The sequence below is a fragment of the Myripristis murdjan genome, chromosome 8, assembly GCF_902150065.1.
Source record: "Myripristis murdjan chromosome 8, fMyrMur1.1, whole genome shotgun sequence".
In the NCBI taxonomy this organism is placed as follows: Eukaryota; Metazoa; Chordata; class Actinopteri; order Holocentriformes; family Holocentridae; genus Myripristis; species Myripristis murdjan.
The window spans coordinates 25011798-25030732 of NC_043987.1; the positions used below are offsets into that span (position 1 = coordinate 25011798).

The window sequence follows — 18935 nt, forward strand, 5'->3', positions numbered from 1 at the left end:
GCCAAATACTTGAACAATCTCACGAGAAAATATGAGATTTTACTGATTATTGTTTACATTGCAAAAACATGAGAACCGAACCGAATCGATCCGGATTAAACTGAAACGACTGCAACAACAGAACTTCCGTAACAGATTGTTTTTTCTTTTCACCCACGGCGAGGAAGGCGACTGGAGCCGAACTTTGTTTTGATCATCTGAAAAATAGGATCCGAATTCATCTGACCGGGTGGGGGGGAGAAAAGACAAGAGAGTCGCTTCAAGAAATCATTTATACCCGGTGGAAAAAACGGAGAAACTAGAGGGTCGCCATTGTGTGGAGCGAGATAACCCGACATAGGCACGGTATGGTCCTCGGAGAAAGGAATGTGAAGGTGGGGATCCCCGCCTAAGGAGCACAGAAGGCGGGTTTGGGACACCCGAGGTTCTCGAGGCCTCCAAAGGGAATCCTCCGTCGTCTGCCGCGAGCCACACAGCGGGCCCCGGGTTTTGATCGTTAACAATCAGCACGCGAGGGACGCGGCTGTGGATGCGGCCTAGCCTGGGAGGGTCTGCTCAGCACCGGGGAGACAACGGGGACTATTTCTGGGGCAACAACAGGGCCTCCGGAGGACCGCAGACATATTTATTACAGTAAGTAGCTCATTAGGCTGTCGAACAACACGCAGCCCCGGGCGGCCGTCCCGCTCCTGCCCGAAAGCAGGCGTCGTGGCACGACCACCGAGCATTGACACCCCGGGACCGAGAGGATGCTTCTTTTAACGGACGTTAGCCCCCTAGCTAACTAACGTTTACGCTGCCTAGCTTAGGTGTGTACCTGGTGACATTATTCAATGTGCTGATCAATAGCTGGTCAGTTTGTTCACTGTATTCAATAACCGAAACAGGCAACGGTTAATGGCCAGCCTTATTCAACATTTTGTCAGGTTTGGTGCCTGACAGGGTAAATCTGCTAGCTAGCTCTCCGTAGCCCCCCAGATTTCGATGCTAACCGTTAGCCAACAGTGGTAACAGTTAAGCTTGTTAGCTCGTTGCTCCAGCGTTAGCTAGCCTGCTGATCATTCACTGATGGTGGTTCAGATCGTCACGCTGGGAGGCAAAGCTGAGCCAGCAAGCCCAGATCTGAGCGTATAATCATTATTAGGAGTTACCATTTATCCCCACATGTTATACAAATACAGCAGAGGGTGCACTGTTCAGTTCAGTTAATGTATGCAAGACATAAGTAGACATAACAGTGGACGTTGGGCGTGTAACCTTTGCCCAAGCTAGCAAGCCAGGCACTTATTGTTTAATGTGGCCTTTTCCATTGCTGTGAGTATACTTGGCAGTTCCACCATTAGTGACCTTTCATAACTCCAGCGCCATTTAGGCCTATAACGTCAGGGCCTCACATGATGCCACAATTTTCCAGGCAGTAACTCTACACATCTGGCCTACATCTCTGATATAGCTTTAGTGTCCCACCTTGGGTATACATTTTGCCCAGATTTTCATTGTAGGGCTAGTGCGTGATATTGAACAAATGATACTGGAGAGCATGCTCCTTGTTGTCATGTGTATTGATGAGTCACAACAGGAATTTTCCACATCTATATAGCTAAAAACAGCCATGACTCATCAGTCTGTACCTTTTGAAACAGTGAGCCGTCACTCCCACTTAAATATACCAGACCCCACAACGTATTCCTTAAACTCTCTTCGCTTTTGTCTTTGCAGCCATGATGGAAGAACTGCATAGCCTAGACCCCCGACGGCAGGAGCTGCTGGAGGCTCGCTTCACTGGGGTCGGCGTGGCTAAGGTTTGTGTTACACTACATGTTGTGGAGGTGGAGCAAGGGAGCTTCCCCCTGTAAGAGAGCTCATAATCACAGATTTTCTTGATTACACATTTTCTTTGTGTCTCTCTCCCTCTCTTTGTCTCACCCTGCCTCAGTATCATTGTGCTGTTTGGCCTGGACAAGCTTGGCCTTGCTCCTTTTTTTGTCTGTGTCTCTGGAGAAGGTTGAGCTCTGTCTGTGTTTTTTGGCTGGTGCGATATGGCATCTCTCCCTGGCTCATGATGTAGTGGCTGTATATGCAAGTGGTGATGCCTGCCAAGAAGGCCACAGACAGGACAGGGGTGGTAGGGGGAGGAGGAGTGAAGGCAGGGGAGGAATGCAGAAATAGTTCTTGACCAGGTGTGAGTGGAGGCAGCATTTAGTCTTCCGCCTCTCGAGCTTGCTACATGGATGGAGCTGCCTTTGCGGAAGGTGATCTTGGAACAGTGAGGGAGCGAGAGTCAGCGCCAGGAGTGGGCCGCGTGCCAGCCATAGGCAGAGCTGAGCCCAGAGCATGGCATGGCTGCTGCCGCAGAGAAAATGGCGGCTCCCACCAAGGCATCATTCCACAGCCACCCTGTACGACAAGAGATGCAATGTGCAGAGGGAAAGCGAGAGACAAGTGTGTCAGCAAATGGCTGGAGAGAAATGTGGGTTGGTGGTCTAAAAGCCCCTCCATGTCACACAGCAGCTTATTTTTTATTTATTTTTTTTCTTGACCTTGAACAGCCCTGTGGCACTGCTGGTCCCGCTGTCATCACTGAGTTGGCATAAAAGTAGAGACGGGGGAGGGAAATTGATATCCTGTGAGGACAAAGAGCTAGCACACCTTTGGTGGTGGAACATAGAGAGCTCGCAAAAATTGTTGGAAAGTGCGTCTCCTTTTGAACAAGTCTGATCAAACAACCAAGATTTTGTTGGGTGAAAACAATCTGCCACTCTTGGATCAAGCATAGCATCTGGCATTGGCTTTCTCTGGAGACAAAAGAAAGGAGCACTAAAACGGTAGTATACGGGCAAAAAATGGATGACATTATCTAAAGGTGACAGACAGAGGGAGGAATACATTCCCAGCAGCATGCCTGATGTTCAGCCATTTTAGGAGGGTTCAGTGAGGGAGCTCTAGTGTGCTCTGAATGACTAAGTATCTCTCCCTGATTGGACAGTGCCTGCTGAATTCTGATGTGATTTATTTGACTGACAGGCTTCACCTAGGGAATCAGCATTAGGGCTGATACAGGCCGCGATGCAGTGTGAAAGCTGTGGTGACAGCATTAAGTAAGACGTCCTTATCTGTTCTTTAGCTTCTCAACCTTCTGTTTTCTTATTTCCAACTGTGCTCTCTTAGAAATGATGTATACCCAACAAATGTATGTTCCAGCACTCAGAGGATGCAGTTCGCTACTTACCCCTTGCATTTTTGTGTGTCTTTGTATTTAACTTTTTGTCATTACTTTTATTTATTTATTTATTTTTACTTAACAGGGTTCAGGTCAGAATGAGTCATCCAATCAGAGTCTATGCAGTGTGGGCTCTCTCAGCGACAAAGAGCTAGAGGTTAGTCGCCGTCTGCTGCTTACGGAACAGGATTTTTGATGCCAGTCATCTCGCCATGCTACTTTATTGTACATGCAGGCGAGTCACTTTTTCCTCATTACTATTTTGACAGACTCCAGAGAAAAAGGTGAACGACCAGAGAGCGAGAAAACGGAAAGCAGACCCCTTTGACAGCAGCCAAGGTGAGATTGTTGGTCTCTCTGCTTTGATCCTCTCATCTTGCGTCCCACATCTAAGCCTCTCTCTTACTCCTTACCTCTGCTTCTTCCAGGCAAAGCAGGAGCAAGGGACATAAAATTAGCGATTATTTTGAGGTGAGTGGCAGCAAATCTTTCTCTATACCTGTGTTGTGCAGAGCATGTGTCCAGCGAAGTTGATGTCTTCTCAAGTTTGCTCCTGTATAACTTTCCATACTTTCTTTCTAACAAAAAGGCCTGATGCACTTTTTTCTTCAGTCCAGTGGTTCTCAAAGCGGGGTTCAGTGACACCCAGGGATCCTTTAGGAGATTCCTTAGGGGCTCCATTAAAATGGGGAACATTTTAATTTCCCTTTCAATTTAGCAATCATTGCAAACAGTTATATAATTCAACACAAATGCTACAACGGTTAAAAAATCTAACCATATTCCAAGGTCAAAAACGTTTGAGAACCCCTGAATTATTATTTATTTTTTCTTAAATGTCTTTTTGGTCTTTCCATTGAATTACGTGTGTGTCAGTTTGCGGGAGGCAGCGGTCCTGGTACCAGTCCCGCCAGGGGGATTCCACCAGTGGTCCGCTCTTCCCCACAACACTCCCTCTCCAACCCGCCTGTCACGGTGAGCATGTTGGCTCTCTGGCCCTTCTCGCACACTTTTATCTCTCAGCACTCTGCCCCGCTGCTTTTCCTTCCACGCTTCTTATCAGCTTTAGCCAGTGAAGTTCCTTTTTTATATTTATTTTGTATTTGGTGGGGATTACGTGACGTGGTCTATGAACTTGGCCTTTACAGAATCAGAGTGTTAGTGGTTAAGTCAAGGTTATTTAGGTTATTTTTAAAGGCACATTTGAAACTGTGAGCATTGACCGAAGTGCTGTACAAAAGATAACCAGGCAAAACAATGAAGACAAGAGCAAAAAGAGTCATAACTTAAGAAAATGGACACATACTCACATATACACACACACAAGAGCAGCTCAAAGGCTAAATTGTGGATTTGAGATGAGCTCAGAATGAATCACTGGAGGGGACAGAACTGATATGATGAGGAAGGCTGTTCCATATTCCCTATCGCGTTTTATGTATGCTTACATCCTTGAAAGGTTTTGGCTACAGTTTTAAGTGTTAAACCGTGTTTTAGAGGTCTTAAAAAATTTGCAGTATCCTGATGCACTGTTGTTAAATAGAGAGATCAGCCTTATGTGCTGGCTGGTACTACAGCTGTTTTTCATTTCCATGGTTATTTCGTTTCCTAGACTGGCCTTTTATATTTTTTCCTAACTGGCATTAAAAGCTCTTTTTAAAGTCTTAAATTTAACATGATCAAATTTGCAGACAGCCCAAGGATGTAAATAGGTTTTTATTGGTTGAATGTTTCTGCCTCCCAGGTGCAGCAGGGAAGCCCCTCTTCTCTAAGCTCAGCCAACACAGAGCACTCGTCGTGTTCGCTGAAGCCTGCCACCCTTCACATGCTGCACAAAGCCACACAGGTACGTGATGTCTCCTCAGAACTAGCTGGCCATTTATGTGATTTAATACTGTATTAAAACCCGAGAGGGAATTCTTGAGGAGTTATGTCATAGAAACCATTAAATTACAGGAATCATCAGCACAAGCTTTTTGACCAGCGAGATTACAAAATAGAATTAACTGTTGTATTACTACTGTTACTGATACATAACCTGATTTTTTTTTTCCCTAAATGAATAAAAAATTTCCTCTGTAGTCTGACCTTACCATAGAGAAGCTAACCGCAATGGAGAACAACAAGAACTCTGACCTGGAGAAGAAAGAGGGCCGAATAGATGATTTGCTGCGGGTACTAATCTCATTACACCTCCATTCCTGCCATTTCATTTGCCATTATGTATTTTTTTGAGAATATCATGTTCTCAGTCATGCTTTTTATACTGAAGCCATGTTAGAATTGATACATTCCCCTAATCCCTGTCTGTATGTGCACCAACAAGCATTACCTATGTTCATATTGTTATTTTTTCTACCTAACCTTTGTTTTTCTTCTCTCCTGCTTGTTTGATTGATTTGCTCCAGGCAAACTGTGATCTACGGAGACAGATAGATGAGCAGCAGAGGATGTTGGAGCGATACAAGGAGCGCTTAAACAAGTGTGTGACCATGTCCAAGAAGCTGCTGATTGAGAAAGTATGTTCTTCTAATTGCATGATGAGTTTACATTATTTAAGCTATTAGCACTTACCCCACAGGGGTCCTTGAAGGCACGTTACCTAGGGTTGCAAGTAAAATGAGGATTGGAGGTGAAGCTTGTAATTTCACTGTTACTTCATTAACTAGAAGTTGACTGTAGGAGAGAATTCAGCTCGGTTTCAAAGTACCATCTGTTTTCTCAACCCACTCTACAGAGTAAAAACAAATACTTCTTGGATTTTGTTGAAAAGGTATAATTAAGTGTAAAGCGTCTGAACGTGTTGGGTTTTTTGTGCAAAAAAAATTGGGGACCCTTGATTTAAACAACTTGAGATCAACAGTTGTTGGTACCCAAGAGATTCAACTTGTTTGTCTGTGCTCTCCCTCCAGTCCAAGCAGGAGAAGATGGCGTGCCGGGACAAGAGCATGCAGGACAGACTTCGACTGGGCCACTTCACCACAGTAAGACATGGAGCCTCCTTCACTGAGCAGTGGACGGACGGATACGCCTTCCAGAATCTCATCAAGTGAGAATCACCGCACTACAACTTAAAACTTCTCGCTGGTTCCACACAGACTCTTGATTTCTCTGGCCTTTCTTTACTATGGTGCCATGGTCTTCAGGCGCTAAAATCAGACTACTCAGAAAGAAAGATCCGTCACATAAAAAGTTTATACAGGCTAAGCATGTTAATTCTAACTACTTAAACGTTGTAAATTTTATTTAACCTAAATTAAAGGTAAACATTAACATCTTGGCAAAGGTTTTTTCATAAACATCACTCTCTCTGGCATTTTCTAACAAATTGCAATTTTTGTACAAGCAGGGCTTTAAGTACGAATCTACTGAATTATATAATTTCTTGCAAACAATGATTGGCCAACATTAACCATCAAGCCAGAGGTGAAGGCAGCTGATCAGATTTTGAGTTTTAGGAGAAGATCACATTTAAACAAACTGATAAAGTACTTAGGTCTGTTTCTTTGCTTAAATGTGCTATGGGTCTGGAAAGAAGGCGTATGTATTTCCTTTAACATAATTGGTGCTAAAAGGACCGAAGAACCCGACTGAACAGGTGCTGACTTCCTCATCCCCTGTCCATCTGTGTGTTTCCAGACAACAGGAAAGGATCAACTCCCAGCGAGAGGACATCGAGAGACAGAGGAAGCTGCTGGCCAAGCGCAAGCCGCCCTCCATGGCCCAGACTCCCCCTCCGAGCCTGGAGCAGAACAAACGCAAGAGCAAGACCAATGGAACAGAGAGCGAGGCGTATGCTTTTTTTTTTTTTTTTTTTTTTTTAATTGTGTCTGGTCTGATGTCAGTGTTGTTCCTGCATCCATTTTCCATTCTTTACAATTTGTTTCTGTGTCTTTGCAGGTTATCGCAGGCAGAGTACCACGAGCAAGAGGAAATCTTCAAGCTAAGACTAGGTCATCTTAAAAAGGTAATGTTTTTGTTTGATCAGCCCATAGCGGGACTGGGAGGCATCATGTTTACTGCTGCCTTCATCCCAGTCTGTATGCAGTTGATTTTTTTTTTGTTGATTGCACATCTAGTGACATTGGTTTTTGCTTGCAGGAGGAGGCTGAGATCCAGGCAGAGCTAGAAAGGTTGGAACGAGTGCGGAACCTGCACATCCGTGAGCTCAAGAGGATCCACAATGAGGATAATTCCCAGTGTGTTTTCTGCTTTTTACCACTACTAAATTTCTATCATGTTGTCTGTGCTGATCTGTGCCTGTTTGCTGTCTAAATCAAAAAGGGAATTTATTTATATAACCTCTCTCCTTTCCCTCCCATGCAGATTCAAAGACCACCCTACGCTAAATGACCGCTACCTGCTACTCCATTTACTTGGACGGGGAGGTTTCAGTGAAGTTTACAAGGTGGGGCAACTTAATATTTCTCACTTACAGCCATATAAGCAAAAGCATGAATTTATTATGGGGTGATATAGGGCTGTGTGAAATCAGTTATTAGTTATTCCAAGTTTTTGTCATCCTATTTTGGAATTTCTTCCCCATCAATTTTTTCCTGCTATTTTAATATAGTTTATAAACTGTAATTCAGATTTTTTACTGCCATATTCAGAGAGTCTGATTATTTTTACCAGGTATCTGATATTATGTGGCTGATTTATGTGTGTTTAATATAATTTTTTGGAGAATGTAAACCAAGGCCAAAACTTGTCATAAATTGGAAAGTGAAGTGGCGGCATTAGACTTAAGTTAAACAGTGACATTCACTCATACACACAGAACACTTACAGGGACTGGTCAAAACTACATGCAGATTGTAGAAAAGTAGCTGGAATGGCTTAGCTGTACATACTTTGGAAAATATTTGCGGGTGCTTGTTACATTACGTTACACTACGTTAACGTCAACAGCGTTTTAAAGTAAATGACTGTGCCAGATTTTGAGCCTCATTCCAAGAAGCTGCTATCATCATTGTAAAAATGATGAATGAACACAGCCCCGTAATGTGCAGCAGAGGCTCTTGGATATCCCAGCTAGCACAAAGTTGTGCCAAATGTAATTCCTAACTAATAGGAGATGCTTCTTTTTCAGGCCTTTGACCTAACAGAGCAAAGGTACGTTGCAGTCAAAATCCACCAGTTAAACAAGAACTGGAGGGACGAAAAGAAGGAAAATTACCACAAGTGAGTATTGAGCTGTTTGTACGCAACATTGGCTGTTTACACCATGAATCATTTTTTGTTTCAATTAATGCACATCACATTATTCACTGCATTATTGTTTATCATTTTGCTGCACTGAATCCCTACATTTAGAATGAATAAGGGGGGTAAAAAAATGTGAAATGTTAAAATGGTCTTTCTGTTTCAGACATGCATGCAGAGAATATAGAATTCATAAAGAGCTGGACCACCCACGGATAGTCAAACTCTACGACTACTTTTCACTTGACACTGACTCGTAAGTCTTTTCAAACAAATACTTTCCTGTTAAAATTTAAAGCTCACATGAAGGGCAAATGTTTTAAATGAAAGACAGCACGCTCATTCTTGTGCCAGTAACTACTGACTGTGTTTTGGCTGGATGAGCCACATCTTGCTGAGGTGACTCCGTACCTCTCCCTTGTTTCGGATCAGGTTCTGCACAGTCCTGGAGTACTGCGAAGGAAACGACCTGGACTTCTACCTGAAGCAGCACAAGCTTATGTCAGAGAAGGAGGGCCGCTCCATCATCATGCAGATTGTCAACGCCCTCAAGTACCTCAATGAGATCAGACCGCCCATTATCCACTACGACCTCAAACCCGGTGGGTGTCCATGCCAAAATAGCCAGTGTGCTGTTTAGGGTCTGAGTTTTGCCAAAGTCATCATGATACACCATGTATCTTATACCTTGGTCACAATACAATTTGTGTCAGGATACATTGCAGTACTCTACAGAATTGACTGAAAATGTATAAATAGAGCTTAAAATAGAACATAACATAACAACATAACAAATAGACTCAAAACAATTTAATTCAGAATTTCCATTCCAGTGTATTAAAACACAGTTAACACAGTGTACTAAAATATAGATGTCATAACATATTAAAACAAATTCTATAAGCAGTACATATCACTATAAGGGACTAAATTATAAATGCAGTATTGCAAATACTCTTACCACTAGGGCTGAACGATTTGGGAAAATAATCTAATTGCGATTTTTTTTTTTCCCCCCAATATTGCGATTGCAATTTAATATGCGATTTTTTTATTTAAAAAAATTTTTTTAAGCTTCATTCAGCTGTGCAGCATACCTGCCAACATTTGAGTAGTAAAATCCGGGAGATTTTTGTGGTGGGGAGCAGCAGAAGATGTGCGGGGATATTAGTGCCTGCCGAGCGGGTTAAGATTTACAACACATCCAGGTTTTTAATAATTAGCCAGTAAACTTGGCATTGTCTGACACAGGCTGGAAAATGTGCACTTTTATTTACAGTTAAACATTTCGCCATGTGTTTCAGCTTCTGTTAAACTAACGGAGCTGCGGCGGCTTCCGGTCTCAGCTTTCAAAATAAAACCTTTGTTATTGTGCGTTTCTCATTGTTATTAACAAACAAAATTGGGGCTTGTAAATTAGGGGAGATTCCCGGGAGAAAAGACAAAACGGGAGGGCGGCAGGAGATAAGTCTAAAATACGGTAGAAACCTGGGAAAACGGGAGTGTTGGCAGCTATGCTGTGCAGCCAGCACCATATTTGATGCGTTGTCTGTTGTGATACATACATGTTTTTCCTCGTGGAGATCCCAGCTGTTGCGCAATGGCCTCTGGCTCAACGTAGCAGTCAGAAACTGACACAAGTGAGACTTTAGTCTCGAAGAGGAACAGCACGTCGGTGGTGTGGAATTATTTTGGTTTCAAACAAGATGTTGCGCAGCAGCAGGTGTTGTGCAGAACATGCTGTGCTACCGTTGCTACTTCACGGGGTAACACTACGAACTTGTTCCAGCATTTAAAAAAATACAACAAAACCATATATGACAGTTGTCTGGCCAAAATGCCGAGCACCAGTGTGCCTGGCAAGCCAAATACCTCAAGACAGGGATCACTGACCGAAATGTTTGAAAGTGTTACCCCGTGAAGTAGCAACGGTAGCACGGCATGATCTGCAGCACAACACCTGCCGCTGCGCAACATCTTGTTTGAAACCAAAATAATCCCACACCACCGACGTGCTGTTCCTCTTCGAGACTAAAGTCTCACTTGTGTCAGTTTCTGACTGCTCCGTTGAGCCAGAGGCCGTTGCGCAACAGGTGGGCAGGATGAAAAGTTGGTGCGGCTGAGAGCTCCACTCGCTGTAGCTCGCGTCTCGTGACCAACTTATAATCGCGCAAGATGTGGTTAGGAAATCGTGTTTTATCATATCGCGATATTATCGCAAATGCAATTAATCGTTCAGCCCTACTTACCACCACGCTCGGCTGTATTGATGTATTACATTTTTTTTTTTTTTTTTTTTTTTGCACAGCTGTAGTGCTGATATAGGCATGTCCCAGCAGGTTTTTATCGGCTGTCTTGGCACAGCATAATGACCTTTTACATTATTGGCAACATTTCTCAGTAATGGCGTTAATTAATTAATAATGCACTAGTGGTATGAAAGTGCTATGGTGCAGTGCTGGGAGTGTGCAGGTGTGTATGAGTGCACAACCAAAGAGCATTTAGGGGGAGGGAAGAGGTTTAACTCAGGTCAAAGTCGGTGTTGTGCTGTGTGTACAACCTCATGTACGAAGTTAATGCTAGCCATTCATACTGTGGGCATAATCCTGTTACTTTATATAAATTCAGTAATGTTATAGACATATCACACTTTGTTACTGGGGAAAAGCAAATACATCCCTCGCTTTCATATGTGACACAGATGAACTAACTCAGCGTTTAAAAGCCATAAACCTACATCAGATTGCGCTCAAGACAGGAACAATGGTTTTTAAGACAAAACGAGTTAAACTTATATGACATTGGGGAGCTCATTTGTATTTCAGATATGTTGCTCAAACGAATAAGCCTCCATATACTTCTCTTGCTAGAAGGAAAAAAAGTACATTCAACCCAATTACGTTTCAGTTCAGTGTCTGCTTATTTTTTCCAAAGATGATGACTAAAGCAGTCAGTGAGCAAACTGTCTCTGTTCCTTGCCAGCTCTGGCACAACCACCAAATAAACCACTTGGCTTAAATGTTTTATCATCATTATTATTATTTTTTATAACAGCTAAGATTGTTTCACTCCACGCCATACCCGATAGTTTTGTTTTTTTTTTTCTAGCTGTGAAAGCAGATATTTGAGTTGCTTAAGTCTTTTTGAAAAACTTGCATACATGCCAGTGTATTAAAAAGAGGAAAAAATGCTCAGTGGATCACTTACAAACGTTCCTTTTTTACCAAGCAGCATTCTTTGACTTTAGCTGAACAAGTTGGTTATGTATGCATCAAGTATGAGTGATAATTTTTGATTAGCGATTTTGGTTTAACTTAAGCAGTCACAGTGTGTGTTTACCAGTCTATTTACAGTGCCTTCAAGGGTTTCAGCCAACCAGAACTGGGGCTTAGACCTTCCCTTTTATTAGATATGTAAATTATAACATAATATATCTGAATATGAAACAGAGCTATGATGATTGACTGAATCATTTCCTCACCATTGTCAGGTAACATCCTCCTGGTGAACGGCACAGCCTGCGGGGAAATCAAGATCACAGACTTTGGCCTGTCGAAGATCATGGACGATGACAGCTACAACTCAGTGGACGGGATGGAGCTGACGTCACAGGGAGCAGGGACATACTGGTAAGCCTTACACTGGAATATGACACCCTCCCGCAGGGGTGCAGTCATCGCGGTTGTGATAAATTGGGCTGTGTAGTTGTACCATGGTGCCTTGGACTTAAAGGAGCAAATTCAGGTCAAGCACTTGGGGGGTGAGACACTCCTCTGCAGCTGGGTGCTATTAAACATCATTACAGCAAAAAAAATCCTCTTTTACATACTTAAGTTATGAATCTTCACAGCTGCAGGTAGGGCTGAACATGAGCAGTACAATAAATATTGCTACTATTTTGACAGGTATTGCGATTAGGATATGATTCATGAGTTTAGTGGAATGATCACTTTTGCATCACGTAATTTTTTGGGTCTGGAGAGTATTTTTGTAGGCTTCAACATCTTTAGCTCCACAGTACTTCATTTAAAATGGTATTTTGTCACACATTTTCCCTTCCTTATTTAAAGAAAAAATGCTGCTCCTGTTTTTTGAATATTTCACTTGGCCATATTGTGATTTTGATCATATTGTTGAGCCCTAGCTACAAAATATATATTTCCATCACTTCTTCTTCATATGTAGATGAAAGTCACATGGCATCCCCTCACAGGTGAACGTACTACCTGGTTCCTCCTTGCTATTTATGCACTGACTGCTGCAATTCAGTGAATGGCTGTATGTGTTATTTCTACAGATAAGTGTCTCGACAATAGTAAGACAACTCATACGTAACCATTTTACAAACAAGAAACATTTTGCTCCTGTGTGTGTATGTATGTATGTAATATGTTTGATGTACACTTACATATTGTAGGTGCACAGTTATAAGGTTGGGTATGGATGATTGAATAGAACTGTACTGATTTTAAAAACTGCCCGTTACCTTTTTGCAAAATGCACATTTTTACATAATATGGCCTGCTGTTTTTCATCCTGTGTGCAAATTGTTGACCTTGTTATTAATATTAACATCAGGAGTCTGACCAGCAGCTACATAAAGCCTTGTGTGAAGCCCAGCTGCAGTTAACCCCAACTCAGACCCAGGGTCTCTAATCCATTGATGACCGACATCATGTTTTTAGGATAACTGCTTGTCTAATGTCTAAATAGCTTGTTTGTGTATCCAGTTATTAGACCAAACAGGGCTTCAGAACCAGCTTCACACTTGGCTTTCTATATTTTCTGGATTGGCTCCTGATGTTTTTGAGTCCACTTCAGTACTAGTGGCATCAGAATCTGGCACCAGTGGCCGTTACCGTGACGTATCTGTGATCTGTCGCCTTTTCCTTCTTTATATGTTCCTTGGGATGTGCAACACTCCAGCCTCCATTTGGTTGGTGCTTGTTTGACCTCTACCATAACGCCTGGTGTGTGAGCGCACACTGCACGCTCATGGGGCTCTGCACCATCGAAGGAGTGTATACCAAGGGCTACGCATTGCAAAAATGTTAGATAAAAAACAAAATTAATAAACACACAGAGTCTGGCTCTCTCTGGAGATACCCCATACTTTTAGTAGGCTATACTTACTGTATTCTGCATAGACGTGTCCGTGGGCAAGCCTATGTGATAAAACGTGGTTTCAGTATTGTCCTATGCACAACATCACTCAAGGCCAGAACTGTGCTTACTTATTTGGTTAACCACCATGTGTCGTGTTTAATATTTGATGAAAGCAGTAGGAAAAACATTACATCAGGGTTCCCAAAAAGTAAACTAGAAAAAAATGGCATGGCAACCACTGTAATATGCAAAAAAACTGCTTTATTGTTGCCTTAAAACACATTTCACAGCATTTATGGGCTTATATGTTTAAGCCATTGTGAGTTTTTTTGAAAGGTGCACGGGCTACTTTAAGGTTGTAATAAAAACAACGTTGGTCACACCAAATCCTAGCAAAAGTAATCTCAAAGCACTTCACCGAGACCCAAGAACACTGCACACACCACACTGAAAAAAACTGAATCAGCGCAAAGTGTGCCCTGCAAGATGTCTTTTTACTCTAAATGTGTACTGGGGCCTTAAGGCAGCTGGTCGTCTAGAGACTGGAGGGCTGAGATCACTCTTGAATAACATGCTGATCGGTGGATATGTCATTGCTCTGAACACACATGTGGGACTGGACAGAATCTGTGAATGTGAGCTTTATTGTAAGTGATTTAATTTGGCTTTTCTCTGTTTTACTTTTTAGGTACCTGCCCCCAGAGTGCTTTGTGGTTGGGAAAGAGCCACCCAAAATCTCCAATAAGGTGGACGTGTGGTCAGTGGGAGTAATTTTCTACCAGTGTTTGTATGGCCGCAAGGTAAGAGACAAACAGCTAAGAAAAATATCTATTGTGTCGTGCTTTTTTTTTTTTTTTTTTTTAAATAGTGAAAAAAATCTCTCAAACAGATGAGAGATTTCCCTTGGTTCTAATGCCAAATAACTTTTTCAAAAACTTTCAAAAAAATATTGAATTAAGTGCCACTGACGTCTTACTAGTGAATCATCTTTTATTCTGATGTATCAGATATCAACACTTGTAGAAGTCTTCCTTCTATAAAATTCTTGTGATAAGTGAAATTCCTTTGGGATCAAGCTGAATTATCACAACTCCCAGAGGAACAATTTTCCACTTGTTTTATGACGCTGCTATGATGGCCTGAGTCCAACAGCTCAGCTATTAAACTGTGTATTTCAAAAAAATTCAGGCATTTTATTTATTTATTTATTTTACTGGATGAGTTTGCTTATTACATTTGCATTTATAGTTAAGTTTTTTTGAAGATGTGCAGATGTGTTGAGCTTTTTCTACTTGTTTGAAGAATTAAGATCTTCGGATTTAAAGAGACTAAAGACTTATCAAGACAGATGATGCTCATAGTTTTAACTGATCCTTTAACAGCTTAACAACTGTTTATTGGCTCACACTAAATATGCATTTCACACACAAATAATTAATCCAGTTAGCTAGTGCACCCTTGAGAGAATTGTGAGTTGTTTGAATAATATTTGACCTTTGTTTCTCTGTCTCTGCAGCCCTTTGGCCATAACCAGTCCCAGCAGGACATCCTGCAGGAGAACACCATACTGAAGGCAACGGATGTGCAGTTTCCCCCCAAACCAGTAGTCACACCTGAAGCTAAGGTACTTGAATCTCTCTCCTTACTGCATTAATTCTGTCTGGACCATCCATCTATGCACAGCGTTTTTGTTTTGTTTGGATTTTTTCCATGTACATATTTGTGGAACTGCATATTTTGTACCAAACAGTAGGATGTCTTTGCCATAGTTCATTGCCCTGGCATGGCATGGGTTGTAGCTGATGCTTGTACTTCTTTACAGCGTGTTTTGAAATCACTTATAGCCAGATAGCTGTGGCTTGCAAAACCACAAATATGCCATAAGACAGAGTGCGTACTTGTTTTTTTCCCCAGTCATTCCATTCTCTTCCCTTCTCTCTCTCCCTCCAGGCCTTTATAAGGCGCTGTCTGGTCTACCGTAAGGAGGACCGCATCGATGTGCACCAGCTGGCCAGTGACCCCTTCCTCATGCCCCACATTCGCAAATCGGTAGCCTCCTCGGGCACCTCAGGCATGGCCATGGCCTCCACCTCCAGCTCCTCCAACAGCAGCGCCTCAAACTGAGCCCACGCCCCTTAACAGACTGACCGAACCGATTGGAAGGATGGGGTGGGGGAAGCGACGCCCGATTGCGTCCCGCCCCACAGCATCCCACCTTGCCATGTAGAGCCCAAGAGAAACCGCTGGGACACCGGCAAGGGGTGGGTGGGGAGTCATGGACGGGGTGGGAAGGGGACCCCTGTCACCCTCCATCCCCCCCTCGTGTCCACCCACCCCAACCTCCCTGTCCTTCTCTCCCAATGGGGTGGCATTGTTCTGGGGGTCAAAGCCCTAGACAGCTCACGCTGCAGGAAGTGAGGTTTGGCACTGCGCTGATGAAAAGCTGGGGTTCAGTGTTTGGGATTTTTTTCTTTTCTGCTAAAATAAAAAGAGAAAATAAAAGAAGTATAAAACTGCTTCAGCCTGGACAGAGGGAAAGGACTGTTGAAGGCTCCATACACACACGCACACACACACACACACACACACACATAAACACACACATACACCTACACTTAAACATGCATGAACCATTCTGGTCCAAGGTAGTCTGAACTCGCTGAGTTCAAAGCTTTGGTTTGTACTCGTCCCCCAGAACCTGACTGAGAGTACCAGTCGAGCCTGTTATTGTACTGAACCTAAATATCTATGGCACTATGTGATCCAGCCCACTCATTCTGGGCCCCACCCCCCCTCAAATTCCAGACCCAGATAGTTTGTGACGAGGAGGGCAAGAAGCTACAACCCCCCCCCCCGTCCCCTCCACCCAGCATCACTACCACCTAACCCCTCCCTCACGTCTCCTCGTCGAACTCCTGTGACCAAAGCTTATAACTTCCAGTTGGTGGCAGTGTTCCACCTCAGTTTTTATAATGAATGGTTTTAGAGTTGTGTTACTTGATATGAAGTGGAAGCTGTTGACGAATGATCCCTTTTACATTTTTTTAAAACTTTACAATTTAACCAGTTTTATGGAGAAACTTTTGTTTGTGTTTTTCAAGTTGCCTTTAATTAGAACTGTTATTGTTTTGATTGGCCCCCTATCATAAACACACATATTTATTTAGGTATGTTTGAATTTATTTTTGGCCAATAAAATGCAAGGGACTGGTTTACCTAATAGTACTGTTGGGGGGAGATTGGGCCTTAGCAGTGAGTTGCATAAACCATTAAATACTATTGGTTAAAAATTTTGTGTCTGGTGGTCTGGGCTTTTATTAGACTTGGTTTGCCATCACTGCCTACTACTCAGCTGAGTACACTTGCCTGCACATCATCTTTGTATTCCAGTTTTTTGAATTATTCATAGTGGGCTAGTACTAAATTGACTCTCCTGGCTAGAAATGGAAGGTATGGTCAGGAGATGACCTCTATTCTGTCTCACCAAGACAATGCTGAAAATCCTTCAAATGGAATGCAGCTGCTTGTTGTCTTAATTCATGTTATTTTCAGATAAACTTTGCATCAACAACTCTTCAAATTAAGAATTAGAGACCTTACACTATAAATTGTGATGCCACAGTGACTATAGCCTGCAGCTGCTCTGTAAACAGCAGTTAAAATTTACAAAACCATCCTAGCTGCTGTCTCCTTCCTATTTTCCATCCATACACATTTATTCTCACAACAGATTATGTTTAACTACAAGCCTCTTTCTTTCAGGAGACAAAAGACAATGCCAAACACTGAGTAATGCCAACATACATGGCATTTGAAAGCTGACATCCAGTGGGTTTGCCTCTGTTCCACCCCTGCTCACTTGTGGTGACATGTTTCATAAGATAGACATCGTTTAATTGCTCTAGCACACAAACTTGTGTGCATGTGAAACTATGCATGAATGGCAATAAATTGAACATTTTAGAGATCAGCCATATAATGTGGCAAGAGACCTCAAACATTCATTTTTTGCATTCTTCATGTGTTTACATGCCAAGAAGCTCGCACCTGACACACATTTTGAAGAGGTGTTCAGAGTTTGGGCCCTTTTCAACATAATGAGAAAGCTTTTGCAGTGCTAAAAAGTATAAGGTCACTGTAAACTCACTAACAATCCCTCAATGGAATATTATAGTAATATTTGGGGGATTTTTTTGGTTAGGGTAATGGTGCCTCACAAAACTAGGACTCTTGATAAGTCAACCATACTGACCTCTGTGGGTTTCTAACACACTTGGCTCAGCTGTTGATTTAACCATATGGCTCAATATAGCAGATACTTGTAATAACATGGTTTCAGTGCAAGTTGAACCTACTCACTGAAATAATCTGGTAAATTTCATTAGGACAGGGTCTCTTCAGGGGAAAACACAAGTCCATCGCCACCTGGAGTCCTGAGCTTACCCACCTTTTCATTCACCTGACAATGATAATGGGGCAGTTTGGCTGAAATGTTATATTAAATGACAGAAAAATAATTACTGAACTCTGTCTCATGGTCAAAAAAGAACAGATTTTGGAAAGTCCACAAAACTCGATTAAATTCAGTGTAAAACCGCAACCATACACTTTGAAGATCAGTTTTGTTGTATCTTAACCTCTTAAAAAGCATGAATTTTTAAATTATTTTTAAATTATTTAGGTTTTGAATAAAATAATAATAATAATAATAATAGTTTTTAAACAATGAACTCATCCCTTTTGCCCAAAACCCTAATTTTATACAACTGCAAATGAACAACGTAGGCTATAATGGAGTTAAATACTGAAATAAGTTATTATGGTTATTATTATTATGACTATTATTAATGTAGTAGTAGTAGTAGTAGTAGTTTTCCGCTCAAGGAACCACAAATAGAGGCACTTTAAAACCCAGTTCAGATTTTTCATTTACTGAATTGCAATAATAAAGATGATTTTTCATAAAAATTATAAAGTAAGAGGATTTTGCTTGTTTGAGAGACGATGCCGGAGAGGAAAAATAATTACCTGTATGGATTTTCTCAACTTCTGGTGAGTGAATCTGGAGTGAAATCAAAGTCCTCCTCATTTTTGCAAGTGTGTGTAGCCTATGTGTGTATGTTTGGGGTGAAGGTGTGCTCAAGGTCCCCGGCGCGTCCCCGGACCCCAGTTTGGCCACCAGTGAAGTGGACTACAAACACTGACGCCACACACACACACACACATACACACAGAGAGAGACATGCAGAGTGTGTTGACGCCGCTCCATTCATTTCGGTCTCCTGTGACTCAGTGAGAGACAGACGGAGCTCTAGCGGTCAAACTCGCGGCCCAACTCTGCATTTATCCGTCCTGAAAATAAAACACCCGCTTGTCGAAGCTCCGGCTTACAGCTTCTTCTTCT

General features: G+C 42.2%; 1 protein-coding gene across 2 annotated transcripts; it reads left to right on the plus strand.

The window, feature by feature from the left end:
* Positions 1 to 575: 575 nt before the first annotated feature.
* tlk2 (tousled-like kinase 2) lies at positions 576 to 16823 on the plus strand. 2 transcript variants are annotated; one of them, XM_030056991.1, is made up of 21 exons: positions 576 to 633; positions 1720 to 1802; positions 3306 to 3377; positions 3490 to 3568; positions 3657 to 3691; positions 4097 to 4195; positions 4965 to 5066; positions 5303 to 5395; positions 5629 to 5739; positions 6133 to 6269; positions 6860 to 7012; positions 7121 to 7187; positions 7322 to 7419; positions 7547 to 7628; positions 8313 to 8404; positions 8592 to 8681; positions 8858 to 9027; positions 11916 to 12054; positions 14220 to 14331; positions 15048 to 15155; positions 15482 to 16823. In XM_030056991.1, exons 2-21 carry the CDS (start codon positions 1722 to 1724, stop codon positions 15653 to 15655), a joined length of 2094 nt encoding a protein of 697 aa, XP_029912851.1. In that variant the 5' UTR covers positions 576 to 633; positions 1720 to 1721; the 3' UTR covers positions 15656 to 16823. The 2 variants fall into 2 exon arrangements, with proteins under 2 accessions (XP_029912851.1, XP_029912850.1); XM_030056990.1 differs by lacking the exons at positions 576 to 633; positions 1720 to 1802; positions 4097 to 4195 and having other exon boundaries at positions 3357 to 3377; positions 3490 to 3559; positions 3649 to 3691; positions 6860 to 7187.
* Positions 16824 to 18935: the final 2112 nt, after the last annotated feature.